The 23,813-nt window shown below is 53.8% G+C and overlaps 1 protein-coding gene and 1 long non-coding RNA gene across 4 annotated transcripts; one reads left to right on the forward strand and one right to left on the reverse strand.

Annotated features, from left to right (window-relative positions):
- The first annotated feature begins 108 nt into the window (after positions 1-108).
- cyld3 (cylindromatosis (turban tumor syndrome) 3) lies at positions 109-18,086 on the forward strand. 3 transcript variants are annotated; one of them, XM_088634223.1, is made up of 17 exons: positions 112-257; positions 375-620; positions 2,795-2,974; positions 6,529-6,801; positions 7,243-7,587; positions 7,700-7,805; positions 9,433-9,797; positions 11,579-11,744; positions 11,933-12,074; positions 12,889-13,011; positions 13,910-14,001; positions 14,548-14,611; positions 16,544-16,676; positions 16,783-16,891; positions 17,239-17,357; positions 17,453-17,672; positions 17,772-18,086. In XM_088634223.1, exons 3-17 carry the CDS (start codon positions 2,804-2,806, stop codon positions 17,954-17,956), a joined length of 2,613 nt encoding a protein of 870 aa, XP_088490349.1. In that variant the 5' UTR covers positions 112-257; positions 375-620; positions 2,795-2,803; the 3' UTR covers positions 17,957-18,086. The 3 variants fall into 3 exon arrangements, with proteins under 3 accessions (XP_088490350.1, XP_088490349.1, XP_088490351.1); XM_088634224.1 differs by lacking the exon at positions 375-620 and having other exon boundaries at positions 109-257; XM_088634225.1 differs by lacking the exons at positions 112-257; positions 375-620 and adding an exon at positions 2,140-2,160.
- Positions 18,087-18,912: 826 nt separating this feature from the next.
- LOC148660342 (uncharacterized) lies at positions 18,913-19,614 on the reverse strand. The gene is made up of 4 exons (XR_015939378.1): positions 19,511-19,614; positions 19,189-19,435; positions 19,099-19,143; positions 18,913-19,041 (listed from the first exon to the last, which is right to left on the reverse strand). It is a non-coding gene; the product is annotated as an uncharacterized LOC148660342 (long non-coding RNA).
- Positions 19,615-23,813: the final 4,199 nt, after the last annotated feature.

Raw genomic sequence — 23,813 nt, forward strand, 5'->3', positions numbered from 1 at the left:
CACTGCGCCCTTTAAGAAGGGTCTTCCCCCTCGAGTTCCTCGCGGAGCCGAGGAAATTCCCGCACGGGGCTGGCACGGCCTTTCGGCCGCCCTCTGATTGGGCGCGGGCGTCACATGACCTGGCGCCGGGCGCCCATTGGTCGGCCGCCGTGTCGGTTTCCGCATTCCGGGCGGCGAGGGGCGTCCGGAGCGCCGAGTCCGGAGCAGCGTTAAAGGCGGCGGGGGAGCGCGGCTGGGAGAGTCGGGCCGAGTCTGAGGTGAGTTTCTCTCGCACGGACGGGTGACACCTGCCCGCCTGGCGGAGAAAAGCGACTTTCTGCTCGTGTTGCTCGAGTCGTAGAGAGGGGCTTTTAATCTCTCTCGTCTCCTGACAGTTTTGGTCTGAGAGCGCAGCCCCGCGGGAGAAGTTTGCGGTTCAGAACTTGGGTCGGTCCCGTCCTCCCCTCCCGGAGCTCGTGTCGCTCACAGCTGGCTCGCCGGACGGGCTGGGGTGTCTGTCTGAAAGGAAAGAGGCGCGTCTCTGTTTCCTGCTCATCTCCCTCTTCACGACCACTTCCGCGGACACGGCTGCTGAACTTTCTCTCTCCACGCAGAGAGAGGGACACGGGCAAGACAGACAGGTACAGAGAGAGAGAGACAGGCAAGACAGACCATTACAGAGAGAGAGAGACAGGCAAGACAGACCATTAGAGAGAGAGAGACAGGCAAGACAGACAGGTACAGAGAGAGAGAGACAGGTGAGACAGACAGGTACAGAGAGAGACAGGCAGGACAGACAGGTACAGAGAGAGAGAGAGAAAAGAGTATTAAAACATACAGAAAAGAGTATTAAAGTATTGGCTACACCAAAAAAACAGCGACCAAATTTCCTACCACCACAAAGCCCTGCTGAGCCCAAAACAGAGCCCCCTGAGCCAGCTGGTCCTGAGGCTCACCGACCTGAGCCACACCAACACTAACCAGCCTCAGGACAGCACTGCTAGAGCACCACAACCCAGACTCAACCACATCACAGCACAGATCAAACAGTAATATCTGACACACTGGGACACACACACACCATAAACTGGAATGCTACAGAACCCTAAATAGACAATACACACTAGCCGAATATCTAACCAAGATAAATAACAGAAACAGACCCTGACGAAGTACAGGCTCAGTGACCACAGCCTGGCCATAGAAACTGGGCGACACAGGCAGACCTGGCTGCCCAGAGAGGACAGGCTGTGACCCCACTGCCAGCGGGGAGAAATAGAGACAGAGGTGCACTTCCTACTGCACTGTGACAGATACTCTGGGATTAGAGAAACATTCTTCCCTAACTTTACATAGCTAATCCCAGAGTTCCCACACCTGCCAGAGTCACAACAGGTCCCAATCCTACTGGGAGAGGGAGAAGGGAACTCAGTTGAACTGGCAGCCCAGTATGTGATCTCCTGTCACAGCCTGAGGAACAGTGAGTCTGTCTCCCTATAATGGTCCTTCTGTCTATAGTAGATGTCAATATTTTATGACATGTCTCTGTTGTAAATGTCTGTAATATGTCTTTAGATGTTATTTTACTTCTATTTTTTGTTTTGTTTCGTGTTAATTTTATTATTTTATGTACTTTGGCAACACTGATTGTACCCATCGGTCATGCTAATAAAGCACCTTGAATTGAATTGAATTGAGAGAGAGAGACCATTACAGAGAGAGAGAGACAGGCAAGACAGACAGGTACAGAGAGATATAGACAGGCAAGACAGACAGGTACAGAGAGAGAGAGAGACAGGCAAGACAGACCATTACAGAGAGAGAGAGACAGGCCATTACTCTCTGCCATTACAGAGAGAGAGAGACAGGCAAGACAGACAGGTACAGAGAGAGACAGGCAAGACAGACCATTACAGAGAGAGAGAGACAGGCAAGACAGACAGGTACAGATAGAGAGATACAGGCAAGACAGACCATTACAGAGAGAGAGAGAGAGACAGGCAAGACAGACAGGTACAGAGAGATATAGACAGGCAAGAGAGACAGGTACAGATAGAGAGAGACAGGCAAGACAGACCATTACAGAGAGAGAGAGAGAGAGAGAGAGAGAGAGAGAGAGAGAGAGAGAGTGACAGGCCATTACTCTCTGCCATTACAGAGAGAAAGAGGCAAGACAGACAGGTACAGACAGAGAGAGAGAGAGGCTCACTGCTGGATAGGTACAGACAGACAGGTACAGAGAGAGACAGGCTCACTGAAGGACAGGTACAGACAGAGAGAGAGACAGGCTCACTGCTGGACAGGTACAGACAGACAGGTACAGAGAGAGAGACAGGCTCACTGCTGGACAGGTACAGACAGGCAGGTACAGAGAGAGAGACAGGCTCACTGCTGGACAGGTTCAGACAGGTACAGAGAGAGAGACAGGCTCACTGCTGGACAGGTTCAGACAGACAGGTAAAGAGAGAGAGACAGGCTCACTGCTAGAGAGGTACAGAGAGAGAGACAGGCTCACTGGAGGACAGGTACAGACTGAGAGAGAGACAGGCTCATTGCTGGACAGGTTCAGACAGACAGGTACAGAGAGAGAGACAGGCTCACTGCTGGACAGGTACAGACAGACAGGTACAGAGAGAGAGACAGGCTCACTGCTGGACAGGTTCAGACAGACAGGTACAGAGAGAGAGACAGGCTCACTGCAGGACAGGTTCAGACAGAGAGAGAGACAGGCTCACTGCTGGACAGGTACAGACAGACAGGTACAGAGAGTCAGACAAGTCTGGTTACTGACAGGCACCGGCTCTGTTCTGACTAGACCGCGGTGATGACCAGCACCAAGCAGTACTCCGATCGGACCCGGCACCGGCGGCTGAAGATGTACGTCGTGGACTCGGACTACAAGGTGAACGACCAGCTGGAAGGCGCCGTCCACGTGCCTCGAGGCAGCCTCTGCCAAGCACAGGAGGGAGGGAGAGGGGAGCAGCTGTGGGTCAAGGTAAGAGCATCTGTATGAACCCTCTCTCAGTGTTAATGTACTGGAGTGTCCAGTCAGTCAGTGTGTCTGTATGAACCCCTCTCTCTCAGTGCAGTGTTAATGTACTGGAGTGTCCAGTCAGTCAGTGTGTCTGTATGAACCCCTCTCTCTCAGTGCAGTGTTAATGTACTGGAGTGTCCAGTCAGTCAGTGTGTCTGTATGAACCCCTCTCTCTCAGTGCAGTGTTAATGTACTGGAGTGTCCAGTCAGTCAGTGTGTCTGTATGAACCCCTCTCTCTCAGTGCAGTGTTAATGTACTGGAGTGTCCAGTCAGTGTGTCTGTATGAACCCCTCTCTCTCAGGGCAGTGTTAATGTACTGGAGTGTCCAGTCAGTGTGTCTGTATGAACCCCTCTCTCTCAGTGCAGTGTTAATGTACTGGAGTGTCCAGTCAGTGTGTCTGTATGAACCCCTCTCTCTCAGTGCAGTGTTAATGTACTGGAGTGTCCAGTCAGTGTGTCTGTATGAACCCCTCTCTCTCAGTGCAGTGTTAATGTACTGGAGTGTCCAGTCAGTGTGTCTGTATGAACCCCTCTCTCTCAGTGCAGTGTTAATGTACTGGAGTGTCCAGTCAGTCAGTGTGTCTGTATGAACCCCTCTCTCTCAGTGCAGTGTTAATGTTCTGGAGTGTCCAGTCAGTCAGTGTGTCTGTATGAACCCCTCTCTCTCAGGGCAGTGTTAATGTACTGGAGTGTCCAGTCAGTGTGTCTGTATGAACCCCTCTCTCTCAGTGCAGTGTTAATGTACTGGAGTGTCCAGTCAGTCAGTGTGTCTGTATGAACCCCTCTCTCTCAGTGGAGTGTTAATGTACTGGAGTGTCCAGTCAGTCAGTGTGTCTGTATGAACCCCTCTCTCTCAGGGCAGTGTTAATGTACTGGAGTGTCCAGTCAGTGTGTCTGTATGAACCCCTCTCTCTCAGTGCAGTGTTAATGTACTGGAGTGTCCAGTCAGTGTGTCTGTATGAACCCCTCTCTCTCAGTGCAGTGTTAATGTACTGGAGTGTCCAGTCAGTGTGTCTGTATGAACCCCTCTCTCTCAGTGCAGTGTTAATGTACTGGAGTGTCCAGTCAGTGTGTCTGTATGAACCCCTCTCTCTCAGTGCAGTGTTAATGTACTGGAGTGTCCAGTCAGTCAGTGTGTCTGTATGAACCCCTCTCTCTCAGTGCAGTGTTAATGTACTGGAGTGTCCAGTCAGTCAGTGTGTCTGTATGAACCCCTCTCTCTCAGTGCAGTGTTAATGTACTGGAGTGTCCAGTCAGTGTGTCTGTATGAACCCCTCTCTCTCAGGGCAGTGTTAATGTACTGGAGTGTCCAGTCAGTGTGTCTGTATGAACCCCTCTCTCTCAGTGCAGTGTTAATGTACTGGAGTGTCCAGTCAGTGTGTCTGTATGAACCCCTCTCTCTCAGTGCAGTGTTAATGTACTGGAGTGTCCAGTCAGTGTGTCTGTATGAACCCCTCTCTCTCAGTGCAGTGTTAATGTACTGGAGTGTCCAGTCAGTCAGTGTGTCTGTATGAACCCCTCTCTCTCAGGGCAGTGTTAATGTACTGGAGTGTCCAGTCAGTGTGTCTGTATGAACCCCTCTCTCTCAGTGCAGTGTTAATGTACTGGAGTGTCCAGTCAGTGTGTCTGTATGAACCCCTCTCTCTCAGTGCAGTGTTAATGTACTGGAGTGTCCAGTCAGTGTGTCTGTATGAACCCCTCTCTCTCAGTGCAGTGTTAATGTACTGGAGTGTCCAGTCAGTGTGTCTGTATGAACCCCTCTCTCTCAGTGCAGTGTTAATGTACTGGAGTGTCCAGTCAGTCAGTGTGTCTGTATGAACCCCTCTCTCTCAGTGCAGTGTTAATGTTCTGGAGTGTCCAGTCAGTCAGTGTGTCTGTATGAACCCCTCTCTCTCAGTGGAGTGTTAATGTACTGGAGTGTCCAGTCAGTCAGTGTGTCTGTATGAACCCCTCTCTCTCAGGGCAGTGTTAATGTACTGGAGTGTCCAGTCAGTGTGTCTGTATGAACCCCTCTCTCTCAGTGCAGTGTTAATGTACTGGAGTGTCCAGTCAGTGTGTCTGTATGAACCCCTCTCTCTCAGTGCAGTGTTAATGTACTGGAGTGTCCAGTCAGTGTGTCTGTATGAACCCCTCTCTCTCAGTGCAGTGTTAATGTACTGGAGTGTCCAGTCAGTGTGTCTGTATGAACCCCTCTCTCTCAGTGCAGTGTTAATGTACTGGAGTGTCCAGTCAGTCAGTGTGTCTGTATGAACCCCTCTCTCTCAGTGCAGTGTTAATGTACTGGAGTGTCCAGTCAGTCAGTGTGTCTGTATGAACCCCTCTCTCTCAGTGCAGTGTTAATGTACTGGAGTGTCCAGTCAGTCAGTGTGTCTGTATGAACCCCTCTCTCTCAGTGCAGTGTTAATGTACTGGAGTGTCCAGTCAGTCAGTGTGTCTGTATGAACCCCTCTCTCTCAGTGCAGTGTTAATGTACTGGAGTGTCCAGTCAGTCAGTGTGTCTGTATGAACCCCTCTCTCTCAGTGCAGTGTTAATGTACTGGAGTGTCCAGTCAGTCAGTGTGTCTGTATGAACCCCTCTCTCTCAGGGCAGTGTTAATGTACTGGAGTGTCCAGTCAGTCAGTGTGTCTGTATGAACCCCTCTCTCTCAGTGCAGTGTTAATGTACTGGAGTGTCCAGTCAGTCAGTGTGTCTGTATGAACCCCTCTCTCTCAGTGCAGTGTTAATGTACTGGAGTGTCCAGTCAGTGTGTCTGTATGAACCCCTCTCTCTCAGGGCAGTGTTAATGTACTGGAGTGTCCAGTCAGTCAGTGTGTCTGTATGAACCCCTCTCTCTCAGTGCAGTGTTAATGTACTGGAGTGTCCAGTCAGTCAGTGTGTCTGTATGAACCCCTCTCTCTCAGTGCAGTGTTAATGTACTGGAGTGTCCAGTCAGTCAGTGTGTCTGTATGAACCCCTCTCTCTCAGTGCAGTGTTAATGTACTGGAGTGTCCAGTCAGTCAGTGTGTCTGTATGAACCCCTCTCTCTCAGTGCAGTGTTCATGTACTGGAGTGTCCAGTCAGTGTGTCTGTATGAACCCCTCTCTCTCAGTGCAGTGTTAATGTACTGGAGTGTCCAGTCAGTCAGTGTGTCTGTATGAACCCCTCTCTCTCAGTGCAGTGTTAATGTACTGGAGTGTCCAGTCAGTGTGTCTGTATGAACCCCTCTCTCTCAGTGCAGTGTTAATGTACTGGAGTGTCCAGTCAGTCAGTGTGTCTGTATGAACCCCTCTCTCTCAGTGCAGTGTTAATGTACTGGAGTGTCCAGTCAGTCAGTGTGTCTGTATGAACCCCTCTCTCTCAGTGCAGTGTTAATGTACTGGAGTGTCCAGTCAGTCAGTGTGTCTGTATGAACCCCTCTCTCTCAGTGCAGTGTTAATGTACTGGAGTGTCCAGTCAGTGTGTCTGTATTGACCCCTCTCTCTCAGTGCAGTGTTAATGTACTGCAGTGTCCAGTCAGTGTCTGTATTGTCCCAGATGCTGGACACTGGCTCTGTCCTGAAGATAGACAAGGAGGTCCTGAGGGAGGTCTCAGCAGAAGTGGCCCATCTCCTGCAGCCCGTCTCTGACCTGGAGTACCGCCTCTCTCTGTCCATGAAGCCCCACAAGCTCCTCCGATTGGCTGCCCTGGAGCCGGGGGCGGGGCTGCAGGTCCAGCTGGCCCAATCGGGGAGCTGGGCAGAGGGGGTGCTGCAGTACCGAGGCCCGCTGACAGGGGGCAGTGGAGTGTACTTCGGAGTGCAGCTTCAGGTTCGTCTCTGTGCTTTATAGCTGAGGTTTAAGAGTCCACAGCCCCCCTCTCTCTCTCTCATTGTTCCCTTTCTCCTCTCTGTCCTTCTCTTTTTCACTTTTTCTTCGCCGTCCTCTCTGTGGTCAGTCAAGACCCCAGGGTGTCTCTCAGAAAGAGTAGGGGTGTGACCCCAGTGTCCTGGACAGACTCCCCCTGGTCTTTACCAGTCATGGCCTCCTGATCACCCCCCTCTCTGAACTGGCCTCATCACTCTGCTCTCCTCCCCACTGAGAGCTGGAGTGTGTGAGCGGACTGGAGCATCATCACACTGGGGGGGTGGAGGGGGTCCCCAGTACTGGACGGCGCTGGGAGTGGAGTGGAGGGTCCAGAAAGGCGCTATATCAGTCTAGGGATATTATTGTTATACTTGTTTCTCTCTCCTCTCTCTCGGTCTGTCCCAGGGCTGGGCACTGGGACTGGGCACCAGTAACGGCAGCCACAAGGGCCACCAGTTCTTCCACTGCCCCGAGGGCTGCGCTGTCTTCGTGCCTGTCAGCCACATCGCCGTGGCGACGCCCGCCGCGCCGGCGCGGAGAGACCGAGGAGGAGGCGGCGCAGCGAGGGGGATGGTCTCCCGGACCACCGATGTGTCCCCGCCCCCAGGCCGGGACCCCCCCGCCCCGCCCCCGCCGCCGGCGGTGGGACAGAGGGTCTCCTTCACCGTGGAGTCCGCCGTCCAGAGGGGGGAGGTCCGGTTCTGCGGCCCGCTGAGGGGCGAGCAGGGCGTCTTCGTGGGCATCCTGGCGGTGAGGCGGGACGGGAGCCGAGCCGCGCCCGCCGGGTCCCGCTCTCCGGCTCCGCCCGGGTCGCCGGCCCGCTTTCCTCCTGGTGAGGGCGCTGTTTTCCTCTCCCCGGCAGGATCATCCCGTGGGCTCCTGGGACGGCGTTGTTAAGGGACAGCAGGTGTGCTCCTTCCCCTCCCCCAAGTACGGGCTTCTGCTGCCGCTGAGCAAGGTGCAGCCAGGTACGCCCCACCTGATCACCAGCATCGCCAGCCATGATTATCACCAGCTGCAGTTCCCCTCTGTGCCTGGACAGGCAGAGGGGGCGCTGTTTCTCCTGTCAGCACTGTGACACTGAGCTGCAGTTCCCCTCTGTGCCTGGACAGACAGAGGGGGCGCTGTTTCTCCTGTCAGCACTGTGACACTGAGCTGCAGTTCTCTGTGCCTGTACAGACAGAGGGGGCGCTGTTTCTCCTGTCAGCACTGTGACACTGAGCTGCAGTTCTCCTTTGTGCCTGTACAGACAGAGGGGGCGCTGTTTCTCCTGTCAGCACTGTGACACTGAGCTGCAGTTCTCTGTGCCTGTACAGACAGAGGGGGCGCTGTTTCTCCTGTCAGCACTGTGACACTGAGCTGCAGTTCTCTGTGCCTGTACAGACAGAGGGGGTGCTGTTTCTCCTGTCAGCACTGTGACACTGAGCTGCAGTTCTCTGTGCCTGTACAGACAGAGGGGGCGCTGTTTCTCCTGTCAGCACTGTGACACTGAGCTGCAGTTCTCTGTGCCTGTACAGACAGAGGGGGCGCTGTTTCTCCTGTCAGCACTGTGACACTGAGCTGCAGTTCTCTGTGCCTGTACAGACAGAGGGGGCGCTGTTTCTCCTGTCAGCACTGTGACACTGAGCTGCAGTTCTCTGTGCCTGTACAGACAGAGGGGCGCTGTTTCTCCTGTCAGCACTGTGACACTGAGCTGCAGTTCCCCTGTTGTGCCTGTACAGACAGAGGGGGCGCTATTTCTCCCATCAGCGCTGTGACACTGAGCTGCAGTTCCCCTCTGTGCCTGTACAGACAGAGGGGGTGCTGTTTCTCCTGTCAGCACTATGACACTGAGCTGCAGTTCCCCTCTGTGCCTGGACAGACAGAGGGGGCGCTGTTTCTCCTGTCAGCACTGACACTGAGTTGCAGTTCTCTGTGCCTGTACAGACAGAGGGGGCGCTGTTTCTCCTGTCAGCACTGTGACACTGAGCTGCAGTTCTCCTTTGTGCCTGTACAGACAGAGGGGGCGCTGTTTCTCCTGTCAGCACTGTGACACTGAGCTGCAGTTCTCTGTGCCTGTACAGACAGAGGGGGCGCTGTTTCTCCTGTCAGCACTGTGACACTGAGCTGCAGTTCCCCTCTGTGCCTGTACAGACAGAGGGGGCGCTGTTTCTCCTGTCAGCACTGTGACACTGAGCTGCAGTTCCCCTCTGTGCCTGTACAGACAGAGGGGGCGCTGTTTCTCCTGTCAGCACTGTGACACTGAGCTGCAGTTCCCCTGTTGTGCCTGTACAGACAGAGGGGGCGCTATTTCTCCCATCAGCGCTGTGACACTGAGCTGCAGTTCCCCTCTGTGCCTGTACAGACAGAGGGGGCGCTGTTTCTCCTGTCAGCACTGACACTGAGTTGCAGCTCCCCTCTGTGCCTGTACAGACAGAGGGGGCGCTGTTGCTCTTTTCTGCACTATGACACTGAGTTGCAGCTCCCCTCTGTGCCTGTATAGACAGAGGGGGTGCTGTTTCTCCTGTCAGCACTATGACACAAACACACACAGTGTGTCACAGTGTCGCAGTGCCACGCCACCCTGTATCTAACTTCCTGCTCCTGTCTCTGCAGCCCAGACTGCGCCGTTCGACCACAGGAGAGGGAGGTCCCCGCCCTCTCCCTCCAGCCACTCTTGCCCCCCGCCATTGGACGAGAAGGCCGTGGCCCCGCCCTCTCCCACCAAGCCCAGCCAATCACGGCGCTCGGCGTCCACAGCAGCTACCCAACAGCGGCGGGACCCGCCCCCTCCTGCGGGGCCCCGCCCAGATCGCCCCGGCGACCAGCCGAGGGCCGCTCCGGGGGAGGCGGAGCCCGAACCGCCGCCGCCGCTGGAGCCGGGGTCGATGGTGGAGGTCAACGACCCGCCCATGTACGGCGTGATCCGCTGGATCGGAGAGATCAGTGGCATCTCGGACACCGTGGCCGGGCTCGAGCTGGTGACCGCCGGGAGAGGGGGGTGGGGGGGTGTCCGGCGAGGGTCCTGGGGGCTGGGGGGGGGGTGCGGAGACCACTGGTCTGTGTCCCAGACGAGCTCTGCAGCTCTTCTGATTGATCAGTTGGTTGGCTGACAGCAGGTCCAGCTGGGCTTGAAGGAGTTTCACAGGGAGCTGTATGTAGGAGAGGTCCCAGGCGAGAGGAGCCATTGGCCCATCGAGAAAGAGGCCAGGGTACCGGGTTCAACAACAGGGCTGGGCAGCTTGTTCCCCACCCCCACCACCCTCTGCGTACAGAAGAACCTCCTGTCCTGACTGGAGGAGCTCACCCAGCTGTGTCTGGAAAGAGGCCAGGGTACCGGCTTCAACAACAGGGCTGGGCAGCTTGTTCCCCGCCCCCACCACCCTCTGTGTAAAGAAGAGCCTCCTGTCCTGACTGGAGGAGCTCACCCAGCTGTGTCCTGAGAGAAGCCAGGGTACCGACTTCAACAACAGGGCTGGGCAGCTTGTTCTACACCCCCACCACCCTCTGTGTACAGAAGATGTTCCTTTTTAATGCCCTGGAGTAATTCTGCTGAACGTACTCTACTTTTACTGAAGTAAATTATTTCAGTAATTGACTGTCATGGATCTCAAGAAACTTCCTTTATGCGTCTAATTAGGATCACAATCAGGATAACTGTCTAATTGACTGCTCAGGTTGGGCCATAAACCAGACTGTCCCAGGACCTCCAGGACTGGAGGCTGATACACTCCTGCCCTTTCAACTCTGAAACATTTTGACTGACTTGCTATGCTACTACCTTATCAATCAGTCTCTTTCTGTCTCTCTCTGTACCTTTCTGTCTCTCTCCTCACTGTCTCTTATTCCTGCCTCACCTCTGTCTCTCCTCGCTGTCTCTCCCTCTGATTCCTGTCTCCCTCACCTCACCGTCTCCCTCTCATTCCTGTCTCTCTGTCAGTCCTTACTCTCTAAGTTTCTCTCTTATTCCCCTCTCTCTCACTTCACCGTCTCTCTGTCTCATTCCTGTCTGTCTCTCCTCACTGTCTCTCTGTCTCATTCCGTCTCCCTCTCCTCACTGTCTCTCTGTCTCATTCCGTCTCCCTCTCCTCACTGTCTCTCTGTCTCATTCCGTCTCTCTCTCTTCACTGTCTCTCTGTCTCATTCCGTCTCTCTCTCCTCACTGTGTCTCTGTCTCATTCCGTCTCTCTCTCTTCACTGTCTCTCTGTCTCATTCCGTCTCCCTCTCCTCACTGTCTCTCTGTCTCATTCCCCTCTCTCTCTCCTCACTGTCTCTCTGTCTCATTCCGTCTCTCTCTCTTCACTGTCTCTCTGTCTCATTCCGTCTCCCTCTCCTCACTGTCTCTCTGTCTCATTCCGTCTCTCTCTCCTCACTGTCTCTCTGTCTCATTCCGTCTCTCTCTCCTCACTGTCTCTCTGTCTCATTCCGTCTCTCTCTCTTCACTGTGTCTCTGTCTCATTCCGTCTCTCTCTCTTCACTGTCTCTCTGTCTCATTCCGTCTCTCTCTCCTCACTGTCTCTCTGTCTCATTCCGTCTCTCTCTCTTCACTGTCTCTCTGTCTCATTCCGTCTCTCTCTCCTCACTGTCTCTCTGTCTCATTCCGTCTCTCTCTCTTCACTGTCTCTCTGTCTCATTCCCCTCTCTCTCTCACCTCACTGTCTCTCTGTCTCATTCCCCTCTCTCTCTCACCTCACTGTCTCTCTCGCTCATTCTCCTCTCTCTCTCTCCTCACTGTCTCTCTCTCTCATTCCTGTCTCTCAGGACGAGGAGGTGACCGCAGGCACTGACGGCAGCTATCTGGGCGAGCGGTACTTCCGCTGCGCCGCCAACAGGGGGCTGTTCGTGAAGCTGAAGAACTGTCGCCCTGACTCCCGATTCCCCGCCCACCAGGCGCAGGCCAATCCGGTCGAGCGCTGCAATTCCATAGGTGCGCCATTGGCCGCTCGGGGGGGAGGGCGGGAGCTTGGGAGGTTGGGGGGGGGGGTTGTGCATTGTGATTGGCCGGTAACTCCTGCCACCCCGGATTCTGTCCCCTGACGCGCAATTTTTTTGTCAAGAGATGTTTCTGTGCGTTTGGCCCATCTGCGCCGTTGTGTCCCCCCTCTCTCCGCGCAGCGTTCGCGGACTGGGCCAGCGAGAGGGTGGAGGAGAACACCCCCCCGCTCCTGGGCACGGAGGCGAGGGAGAGGTTCAGTGGCTGGAAGAGAGGGATCCAGGGCAACTGTAACTCCTGCTACCTGGACGCCTCCCTCTTCTGGTGAGAGAACTGGCACGTCATCTGGACCTACGAACCCCTCTCTCAGTGCAGTGTTCATGTACTGGAGTGTCCAGTCAGTCAGTGTGTCTGTATGAACCCCTCTCTCTCAGTGCAGTGTTAATGTACTGGAGTGTCCAGTCAGTCAGTGTGTCTGTATGAACCCCTCTCTCTCAGTGCAGTGTTAATGTACTGGAGTGTCCAGTCAGTCAGTGTGTCTGTATGAACCCCTCTCTCTCAGTGCGGTGTTAATGTACTGGAGTGTCCAGTCAGTCAGTGTGTCTGTATGAACCCCTCTCTCTCAGTGCGGTGTTAATGGACTGGAGTGTCCAGTCAGTCAGTGTGTCTGTATGAACCCCTCTCTCTCAGTGCAGTGTTAATGTACTGGAGTGTCCAGTCAGTGTGTCTGTATGAACCCCTCTCTCTCAGTGCAGTGTTAATGTACTGGAGTGTCCAGTCAGTCAGTGTGTCTGTATGAACCCCTCTCTCTCAGTGCAGTGTCAATGTACTGGAGTGTCCAGTCAGTCAGTGTGTCTGTATGAACCCCTCTCTCTCAGTGCAGTGTTAATGGACTGGAGTGTCCAGTCAGTCAGTGTGTCTGTATGAACCCCTCTCTCTCAGTGCAGTGTCAATGTACTGGAGTGTCCAGTCAGTCAGTGTGTCTGTATGAACCCCTCTCTCTCAGTGCAGTGTTAATGTACTGGAGTGTCCAGTCAGTCAGTGTGTCTGTATGAACCCCTCTCTTTCAGTGCAGTGTTAATGTACTGGAGTGTCCAGTCAGTCAGTGTGTCTGTATTAACCCCCCTCTCTCTCTCAGTCTGTTCTCCTTCAGCAGTGCAGTGGACTCAGTGTTGCTGAGGCCTCCAGGTCCTCAGGATGACACCCTGTATCTTCACACACAGGATCTGTTGAGGAATGAGATCGTCAATCCACTCAGGAGGTATAAAATACTCACTGACCACTGCTGATCCACATCTGCTGCTGCACTGAGATACTGCAGTTATTATCCCTCTGATCTCCCCTGCCTGGTTACTGCACTGTTACTGCAGAGATACTGCACTTCCTACAGCTCTGATCTCCCCTGCCTGGTTACTGCACTGTTACTGCAGAGATACTGCACTTCCTACAGCTCTGATCTCCCCTGCCTGGTTACTGCACTGTTACTGCAGAGATACTGCACTTCCTACAGCTCTGATCTCCCCTGCCTGGTTACTGCACTGTTACTGCAGAGATACTGCACTTCCTACAGCTCTGACCTCCCTGCCTGGTTACTGCACTGTTACTGCAGAGATACTGCACTTCCTACAGCTCTGATCTCCCCTGCCTGGTTACTGCACTGTTACTGCAGAGATACTGCACTTCCTACAGCTCTGACCTCCCTGCCTGGTTACTGCACTGTTACTGCAGAGATACTGCACTTCCTACAGCTCTGATCTCCCCTGCCTGGTTACTGCACTGTTACTGCAGAGATACTGCACTTCCTACAGCTCTGACCTCCCTGCCTGGTTACTGCACTGCTGCTGGCCTGTGGCTGCAGTCGGAGACCCGGGTGCAGTCGATCACACTGGCTGTGGTCGTGTGGCTCTTCACTCCTGCAGCAGTGGAAATGTGGGACGGATCTGTGTGCCTGTCTGTGGTCAGTGGCCTGGGTGTCACGAGTGATGCTGTATCCCTTTGCCGTCTCTCTCTCTCTCTCTCTCTCTCTCTCTCTCTCTCTCTCTCTCTCTCTCTCTCTCTCTCTCTCGCTTCCTCCTTCTCCCTCTGTCTCTGTCTCTGTCGCCTTCTCTCCCTCTGTCTCTCTCTCTCACAGTCTCTCACCACCTCCCTCTCTCTCTCAGGTACGGGTATGTCTGTGCCACCAAGGTGATGGCCCTGAGGAAGGTCCTGGAGACTCCTGGCGGTTCCTCCGGCTTCATCTGCGAGGAGAAAGGTACCCCTTCTTCACCCTCCTCTCCCTCGTCCTTCTTCACCTTCTCTGTCCCTTCCCTTTCTGACCTTCACGCTCTCTGATCTCTCTATCACTCTCTCACTCTCTCCCTGATCACTGCCTGATCTCACTCTCTCCCTGATCACTGCCTGATCTCACTCTCTCCTTGACCTCTCCCTGATCACTGCCTGATCTCACTCTCCCTGATCACTGCCTGATCTCACTCTCTCCCAGGTCACTGTCTGATCTCACTTTCTCCCTGACCTCTCCCTGATCTCACTCTCTCCCTGACCTCTCCCAGGTCACTGTCTGATCTCACTTTCTCCCTGATCACTGCCTGATCTCACTCTCTCCCTGACCTCTCCCTGAGCTCACTCTCTCCCTGACCTCTCCCAGGTCACTGCCTAATCTCACTCTCTCCCTGATCACTGCCTGATCTCACTCTCTCCTTGATCACTCTCCCTCTGATGACTCTCTTTCTCTCTGCAGATCTCTCCCTGATTACACTGTGATCACACTCTCTTCCCTGAGCTCTCCCTTTCTCCACAGATCCGGAGGAATTTCTGAACAAACTCTTCCAGCTCCTGAGAGTGGAGCCGCTCCTAAAGATCAGGTACAACAAGAGGGTTTCCTCTCCGGGTGTCCGCGGGTCTGGGGGAACAGAGGGTCAGCGGGTTGGTAGGCCAGTGGAACACTGACTCTTTGTGCTGTATGGGTCAGCGATCACTATGTGACGGGCTCAGCAGGTCGATAGGTCAGCAGGTGGGTGTCTCAGCAGGTTCAGTGTCTCAGTGGGTCGGTTCAGCTGTGTCGCTGTCTCAGCAGGGTCAGTGTCTCAGTGGGTCGGTTCAGCTGTGTCGCTGTCTCAGCAGGGTCAGTGTCTCAGTGGGTCGGTTCAGCTGTGTCGCTGTCTCAGCAGGGTCAGTGTCTCAGTGGGTCGGTTCAGCTGTGTCGCTGTCTCAGCAGGGTCAGTGTCTCAGTGGGTCGGTTCAGCTGTGTCGCTGTCTCAGCAGGGTCAGTGTCTCAGTGGGTCGGTTCAGCTGTGTCGTTGTCTCAGTGGGTCGGTTCAGCTGTGTCGCTGTCTCAGCGGTTCAGTGACTCAACAGGCTGGTTCAGATGTGTTGCTGTTCAGCAGTGTCACTGTCTCAGTAGGATGGTTCAGTGTTTCAGTGGGTCGGTTCAGCTGTGTCGCTGTCTCAGTGGTTCAGTGACTCAACAGGCTGGTTCAGTTGTGTTGCTGTCTCAGTGATTCGGTGTCTCAGGAGGCTGGTTCAGTTGTGTTGCTGTTCAGCAGTGTCACTGTCTCAGCCGGTCAGTTCAGCCGTGTCGCTGTCTCAGCGGTTCAGTGTCTCTGCAGGCTGGTTCAATTGTGTTGCTGTTTAGCAGTGTCACTGTCTCAGTGGGTCGGTTCAGCCGTGTCGCTGTCTCGGTGGTTCAGTGTCTCAGCAGGTTGGTTCAGCCGTGTCGCTTTCTCAGCGATTCAGTGTCTCAGTAGGTTGGTTCAGCCGTGTCACTGTCTCAGTGGTTCAGTGTCTCAGCAGGTTGGTTCAGCCATGTTGCTGTCTCAGCGGTTCAGTGTCTCAGCGGGTCGGTTCAGCTGTGTCGCTTTCTCAGAGGTTCAGTGTCTCAGCAGGCTGGTTCAATTGTGTTGCTGTTCAGCAGTGTCACTGTCTCAGTGGGTCGGTTCAGCCGTTTCGCTGTCTCAGCGGTTCAGTGTCTCAGCCGGTTGGTTCAGCCGTGTTGCAGTCTCAGTGGTTCAGTGTCTCAGTGGGTCGGTTCAGGTGTGTCGCTGTCTCAGCGGTTCAGTGTCTCAGCTGGTTGGTTCAGCCGTGTTGCCGTCTCAGTGGTTCAGTGTCTCAGTGGGTCGGTTCAGGTGTGTCGCTGTCTCAGCGGTTCAGTGTCTCAGCAGGTTGGTTCAGCCATGTCTCTGTCTCAGTGGTTCAGTGTCTCAGTGGGTTGGTTCAGTTGTGTTGCTGTTAAGCAGTGTCACTGTCTCAGCAGGTTGGTTCAGCTGTGTCACTGTCTCAGCGGTTCAGTGTCTCAGTGGGTCGGTTCAGGTGTGTCGCTGTCTCAGCGGTTCAGTGTCTCAGCATGTTGGTTCAGCTCTGTCACTGTCTCAGCGGTTCAGTGTCTTAGTGGGTCGGTTCAGCTATGTCGCTGTCTCAGCGGTTCAGTGTTTCAGCGGGTTGGTTCAGCTATGTCGCTGTCTCAGCGGTTCAGTGTCGCAGCAGGTTGGTTCAGCTGTGTCGCTGTCTCAGTGGTTCAGTGTCTCTGCAGGCTGGTTTAGTTGTGTTGCTGTTCAGCAGTGTCACTGTCTCAGCGGGTCAGGTCAGCTGTGTCGCTGTCTCAGTGGTTCAGTGTCTCAGCAGGTTGGTTCAGCCGTGTCGCTGTCTCAGTGGTTCAGTGTCTCAGCGGGTCAGGTCAGTTGTGTCGCTGTCTCAGTGGTTCAGTGTCTCAGTGGGTCGGTTCAGCCGTGTCGCTGTCTCAGCGGTTCAGTGACTCAGCAGGGCGGTTCAGCTGTGTCGCTGTCTGGCCTCTCTCTCAGGTCATCCACTCAGAAGCCGCAGGACTGTTTCCTGTACCAGCTCTTCCCCCAGCAGAGGGCCAGTGTCCGCGTGCCCACTGTCCAGCGGCTGCTGGAGTGGTCCTTCGTCCAGGCCGACCTCAAATTCAATGAGGTCAGCGACCGTTCCTTAAGTGTTTTAAGGGTAAAGCTCCTGTTACTGGTGACCAGATGTGTTACACAGCAGAGATCAGCTGTCTGCTTCTGTGTGTGCGTGACAGGCTCCTTCCTGCCTCATGGTCCTGATGCCGCGGTTTGGGAAGGACTATAAGATGTTTGATGCCATCATGCCCTCTCTGAGCCTGGACATCACTGACCTGCTGGACGACAGTAAGACACTTTTACACTGTCTCTCTCTCTCAGTGCAGTGTTAATGTACTGGAGTGTCCAGTCAGTCAGTGTGTCTGTATGAACCCCTCTCTCTCAGTGCAGTGTTAATGTACTGGAGTGTCCAGTCAGTCAGTGTGTCTGTATGAACCCCTCTCTCTCAGTGCAGTGTTAATGTACTGGAGTGTCCAGTCAGTCAGTGTGTCTGTATGAACCCCTCTCTCTCAGTGCAGTGTTAATGTACTGGAGTGTCCAGTCAGTCAGTGTGTCTGTATGAACCCCTCTCTCTCAGTGCAGTGTTAATGTACTGGAGTGTCCAGTCAGTGTGTATGAACCCCTCTCTCTCTCAGCCCTTCGACAGTGCAGTGTCTGTCAGGCAGTAGCAGTTCTGGAGTGTGTCCAGTGCTATGAGGATCCTGATATCACTCCTGGCTGCATCAAACAGTTCTGCGCCACCTGCTGCCAACAGGTAGCTCTCTCCCTGAGTGCACAGCACGCACACACACGCACGCACGCACGCACGCACGCACGCCCAGTAACCGTGCCTCGTGGTTTGACTGGCAGGTCCACAGCCACCGGAGGCGCCTGTCCCACAGTCCCCGGCGGGTGGGCGTGCCCGAGGGCTGGTGGGCGGGGCCGGGGCCGGGGTCAGGCCCCCGGGCCCGCGAGCGGCTGGAGCTCTTCGCCGTGCTGTGCATCGAGACCAGCCACTACGTGAGCTTCGTCCGGCATGGCCCCGGGGACGAGGACTGGCTCTTCTTCGACAGCATGGCGGACAGAGAGGGTGAGCGCCCCTGCCGCCCGGTCGCTGCGCCCCACCCCCCCCCCGCCGCCGCCGCCGCCCCTCTCTAACGCTCTCTCTCTGCTGTCACCCCCCTCGCAGGCGGGCAGAATGGCTTCAACATCCCGCAGGTCAGCCCCTGCCCCGAGGTCGCCCCCTACCTGCGGCTGCCGGAGGCGCAGCTGCGTGAGCTGGACCCTGCGTCGCTGCAGGGGCGCCCCCGGAGGCTGCTGTGTGACGCCTACATGTGCCTGTACCACAGCCCCGAGCTCAGCCTCTACAAGTAGGACACCTGCCCGTACCACAGCCCCGAGCTCAGCCTCTACAAGTAGGACACCTGCCTGTACCACAGCCCCGAGCTCAGCCTCTACAAGTAGGACACCTGCCCGTACCACGGCCCCGAGCTCAGCCTCTACAAGTAGGACACCTGCCTGTACCACAGCCCCGAGCTCAGCCTCTACAAGTAGGACACCTGCCCGTACCACGGCCCCGAGCTCAGCCTCTACAAGTAGGACACCTGCCCGTACCACAGCCCCGAGCTCAGCCTCTACAAGTAGGACACCTGCCCGTACCACAGCCCCGAGCTCAGCCTCTACAAGTAGGACACCTGCCCGTACCACGGCCCCGAGCTCGGCCTCTACAAGTAGGACACCTGCCCGTACCTCAGCCCCGAGCTCGGCCTCTACAAGTAGGACACCTGCCCGTACCACAGCCCCGAGCTCGGCCTCTACAAGTAGGACACCTGCCCGTACCACAGCCCCGAGCTCAGCCTCTACAAGTAGGACACCTGCCTGTACCACAGCCCCGAGCTCAGCCTCTACAAGTAGGACACCTGCCCGTACCACAGCCCCGAGCTCAGCCTCTACAAGTAGGACACCTGCCTGTACCACAGCCCCGAGCTCAGCCTCTACAAGTAGGACACCTGCCTGTACCACAGCCCCGCGCTCAGCCTCTACAAGTAGGACACCAGGCCATACCACAGCCCCAAGCTCAGCCTCTACAAGTAGGACACCAGGCCATACCACAGCCCCGAGCTCAGCCTCTACAAGTAGGATACCTGCCCGTACCACAGCCCCGAGCTCAGCCTCTACAAGTAGGACACCAGACCATACCACAGCTCCGTGCTCGGCCTCTACATGTAGGACACCTACCAGTACTGCGACCCCGAGCTCGGCCTCTACAAGTAGGACACCTGCCCGTACCTCAGCCCCGAGCTCAGCCTCTACAAGTAGGACACCTGCCCGTACCACAGCCCCGCGCTTGGCCTCTACAAGTAGGACACCTGCCTGTACCACAGCCCCGAGCTCAGCCTCTACAAGTAGGACACCTGCCCGTACCTCAGCCCCGAGCTCAGCCTCTACAAGTAGGACACCTGCCCGTACTGTGGCCCGTACTGTGGCCCCGAACTCAGCCTCTACAAGTAGGACACCTGCCCGTACCACAGCCCCGAGCTCAGCCTCTACAAGTAGGACACCTGCCTGTACCACAGCCCCGCGCTTGGCCTCTACAAGTAGGACACCTGCCTGTACCACAGCCCCGAGCTCAGCCTCTACAAGTAGGACACCAGGCCATACCACAGCCCCGAGCTCAGCCTCTACAAGTAGGACACCTGCCCGTACTGTGGCCCCTACTGTGGCCCCGAACTCAGCCTCTAGAAGTAGGACACCTGCCTGTACCGCGGCCCCGAGCTCAGCCTCTACAAGTAGGACACGGGCCGGACATATGGGCCCGATGCTGGACACTTGCTGGACGTGCTGGACACGGGCCTGATGCACGTTGGACACAGGGCCCGGACACATGGGCCCGATGCTGGACACTTGCTGGACGTGCTGGATACGGGCCTGATGCATGTTGGACACAGGGGCTGGACATGGACTGGACACGGGCCTGATGCACGTTGGACACAGGGCCCGGACACATGCTGGACACTGGGGCCAGAATGGCCCCTCCGCTCAGGGGTGGGGGGTGGGGCTGGGGGCACAGGTCTCAGGAGAGGGGCTCCCTCCAGGCGGGGAAAAGGAAGTTGTTATTAATTCAGTGTATCATCGTTAGTTTCGGGCAGGACGCAGGAAACACGGCCCTATGGTTCACGTAACAGCGCTCTTGTATTGGCAGTTAAACTCCAGTAAACAAAAGCGACGTCTCTGCCCCCCCACCTGCGCTTCTGGCAACGTCATCTGTAAACAGTCTGGCAGCCACGCCGCTCACTGGCACCAGAAACCACCGGTGGTCCTTTCAGAAACTCGGCCTCTGCAAACCTCCACCTGCTCGTCCAGCAGCCTCTTCCTCGATCTCTTCCCTCTCTGGCGCCGTGCGTAGCGTGAGGCTCTGCTCTCTTCCTGGACAGCAGAGGTTGACAGCCCAGCAGAGCCCTCCTCTTCCTGCTTTTAGCTGCCTGCCCGACCAATTGTCTTCCACCGGTTGGTCAGGTGAGTGAGGAGGGCGGGTCCTTCCCTGCCCCGTTGCGTTCTGGGGGATGTAGTCTCCGATGGGGAACTCCACCTTGTCCCCCTCTTCCCTTTTGCACAGTATATAATACAGTATTTAACACTGTACCGGAAACATATGCCAGCAGCCATATCACCCTGCAACTCACAACTGGCAACCCACTGAAGCTAAGCAGGTGTGAGCCTGGTCAGTACCTGGATGGGAGACCTCCTGGGAAAAACTAAGGTTGCTGCTGGAAGAGGTGTTAGTGGGGCCACCAGGGGGCGCTCACCCTGCAGTCCATGTGGGTCCTAATGCCCCAGTATAGTGACGGGGACACTTTACTGTAAACAGGCGCCGTCCTTCGGATGAGACGTAAAACCGAGGTCCTGACTCTCTGTGGTCATTAAAAATCCCAGGGCGCTTCTCGAAAAGAGTAGGGGTGTAACCCCGGTGTCCTGGCCAAATTTCCAATTGGCCCTTACTAATCATGGCCTCCTAATAATCCCCCTCTCTGAATTGGCTACATCACTCTGCTCTCCTCCCCACTGAGAGCTGATGTGTGGGGAGCGTTCTGGCGCATCATCCAGGTGGGGCTGCACACTGGGGGTGGTGGAGGGGGTCCCCATTACCTGTAAAGCGCTTTGAGTGGAGTGTCCAGAAAAGCGCTATATAAGTGTAAGCAATTATTAATTATTATTATTATTATTATTTGACTCCTTAAGGTTTCTGGGGCAGAGAAGAACAAAGGACAGGTTGAGTGTCACTCATTCAGCTTGGCAGACTCTCTGGGGGCACTTGGGTGTTACTGCAGTCAGCCATTCACCCTGGGGCTGCTGGGAGGGTGCTGTGCAGTACCGTAGTAGTTCTGATTGATCGATCGATTGGATCAATCAGGGACAGCTGTGTCCTGAACCTGGTTCTGTATGAACATGAACTACATGTATTACCACCACTTTGTACAGGGTGGGAGTGTGAGTTTATTTCTTTCATTCAAATACTAGGAGAAGCCAAGGAGAAATTATACTTTTGTATAATTCTTTTTAATTTTTTAGCAGGTATATTTTTCGTTTTGTACCCTTTGTTCGAGATCTGTCTCTTCTCAAGTGTTTAATACGAAATACCAGAGGTTTATATGGAATTGTATTTTATTAACAGAAAGAAGTAAACTCCTATTTTTTGTGCGCTCTGTGTGTGTGTGTGATGTATGATAAGCAATAACTTTATTTTCCATCCAAAAAGGTGGACAAAACAAAAAGCCTCAACTCAACATGAAATAAATACAACATATAAACAAACGAAAGTCCTAGACATGCAACATCACACACACTCCGATAGCTCTGTACAGGGACCAGTCTCTCAGCTGGTTTAATATACCGATTACACAGGGAACAGGTGATCTCCCTTCTCTCTCTGTCGATATGACACTACACTTTCACACCACACACTCCGATAGCTCTGTACAGGGACCAGTCTCTCAGCTGGTTTAATATACCGATTACACAGGGAACAGGTGATCTCCCTTCTCTCTCTGTCGATATGACACTACACTTTCACACCACACACTCCGATAGCTCTGTACAGGGACCAGTCTCTCAGCTGGTTTAATATACCGATTACACAGGGAACAGGTGATCTCCCTTCTCTCTCTGTCGATATGACACTACACTTTCACACCACACACTCCGATAGCTCTGTACAGGGACCAGTCTCTCAGCTGGTTTAATATACCGATTGCACAGGGAACAGGTGATCTCCCTTCTCTCTCTGTCGATATGACACTACACTTTCACACCACACACTCCGATAGCTCCGTACAGGGACCAGTCTCTCAGCTGGTTTAATATACCGATTGCACAGGGAACAGGTGATCTCCCTTCTCTCTCTGTCGATATGACACTACACTTTCACACCACACACTCCGATAGCTCCGTACAGGGACCAGTCTCTCAGCTGGTTTAATATACCGATTGCACAGGGAACAGGTGATCTCCCTTCTCTCTCTGTCGATATGACACTACACTTTCACACCACACACTCCGATAGCTCCGTACGGGGACCAGTCTCTCAGCTGGTTTAATATACCGATTACACAGGGAACAGGTGATCTCCCTTCTCTCTCTGTCGATATGACACTACACTTTCACACCACACACTCCAATAGCTCTGTACAGGGACCAGTCTCTCAGCTGGTTTAATATACCGATTGCACAGGGAACAGGGGGTTTCTGTAGATATTTTCCTTGCTCACGCCTCCCTGCAGGTGCAGTAGCAGCTGCAAATGGGAAAGCAGATGGCGGGAGGGGATGTCGAGGATAAGCGGAGCTTTCCTTTGATCTGCGGCACAATCCAGCTCTTTAAGTCGTATCCGTGGTCGAGCAATTATCTTTCTCGCAGAATTAACCCTTCTGGCCAATTAGCCTGTACTCTTCAGGCTCAGGCTGCCCCAACACAGCGCAATACCAGAAGTGAGGACGCCCCCTGCTGGCAGTCTGCGAAACCTCTCCAGAACGCTTTGCCTCACCTTAAATTCTTTCGGCTTCCTGAGCACAAATACGCGCTAACTAGCCTTAAAAATGCAGCAGGTGCTCTCCGCCAAGTTGAAATGGTAATCTAATACTGGCCCTAGGTATCTGAAAGACTGGATCACCTCCGCAAGCTGGTCAGTAAGGGAGAGGGGAAGGGAATCTGACGTATGACTGTCACGGGTAGCCAGTTCTCAGCATTAATATGGAGGATGCTCAACTGACACCCCCTTTCTCTTCAAAGTCATTCCGCGTGATCCTCGGTCGACAGTCCTGCTGGGGCCACGTCATCAGTGTGCTTTAATAGACTGACAGACGTTCCCTGCATTTTCATCTCACTCGCTCAGACGGGAAATAGGAAAGGTGATAGAACAGTATCTAAAACAGTGAACAGTGTTTCATTTGAAAACAGTTTGTTGTTCATAAGAATCCGCTGTGGGCGCTCTGTTGGACAATCTTTAATTCACATGACAGGCCTCCCATTAACATCTGAACCCAGACTCCAACCGTATATGGATCTGGATCGTATTAAATGCTGAGCTAAAATCAATAAATGAAATATGGGCATAGAACTTTGCCTGTTGCTGATGGCTACCTTCTGCATTCATTAAATTAAATCGAATTTTTAAAGGGATTTAAAAAATACGTTGATTACAAAAATCAGAAACTGAGAGGAAGTAGTCATGACGGCGGATATCCTTGGCACGGCACGGAATTCTCAGCACGTTGAGGATGAACTTCAATTCCTGATAGATTTTGTATTACAAATAAAGTTAAAGAGATGTCGTTTAAAATCATTCATAAGTTTTATCCAGTGAAATTAGTACTTTTTAAATTTAAGCATGAGCAGGATGATCTGTGTGTTTTTTGTCGGGCGGAAAAGGAATCTTTGGTGCATTTATTTGTTAGGTGTAGGTTTGTGAAGTTGTTTTGGACGGATTTACAGAGTTTTGTTTGCAGGAAGTTAAAGGTGTTTTTTAGATTGAAGGATTTTGACATTTTATTGTACTGTTTAGTAGAAAATTTGGAAAAAGAGCATTTATTTATAGTCAATTTATTAATCATTCTTGGTAAATTTCACATCCATAAATCCAAATGGTCTAATAATACTCCCCTTTTTAGTTCTTTTGAGGTGGAGCTGAAACATTATTTAAATTCTATTAATAATGTGAGAAATAATAAAGCACGGAAA

Source organism: Lepisosteus platostomus, chromosome 6 (assembly GCF_059453375.1).
Source record: "Lepisosteus platostomus isolate fLepPlt1 chromosome 6, fLepPlt1.hap1, whole genome shotgun sequence".
In the NCBI taxonomy this organism is placed as follows: Eukaryota; Metazoa; Chordata; class Actinopteri; order Semionotiformes; family Lepisosteidae; genus Lepisosteus; species Lepisosteus platostomus.

Coding starts and splice junctions, on each gene's coding strand:
- cyld3 (XM_088634224.1), top strand. CDS start 2,804: ATGACCAGCACCAAGCAGTACTCCGATCGGACCCGGCACCGGCGGCTG. Junction 7,806..9,432: donor GCTGAGCAAGGTGCAGCCAG/GTACGCCCCACC, acceptor CTGTCTCTGCAG/CCCAGACTGCGCCGTTCGAC. Junction 13,012..13,909: donor ATCGTCAATCCACTCAGGAG/GTATAAAATACT, acceptor TCTCTCTCTCAG/GTACGGGTATGTCTGTGCCA.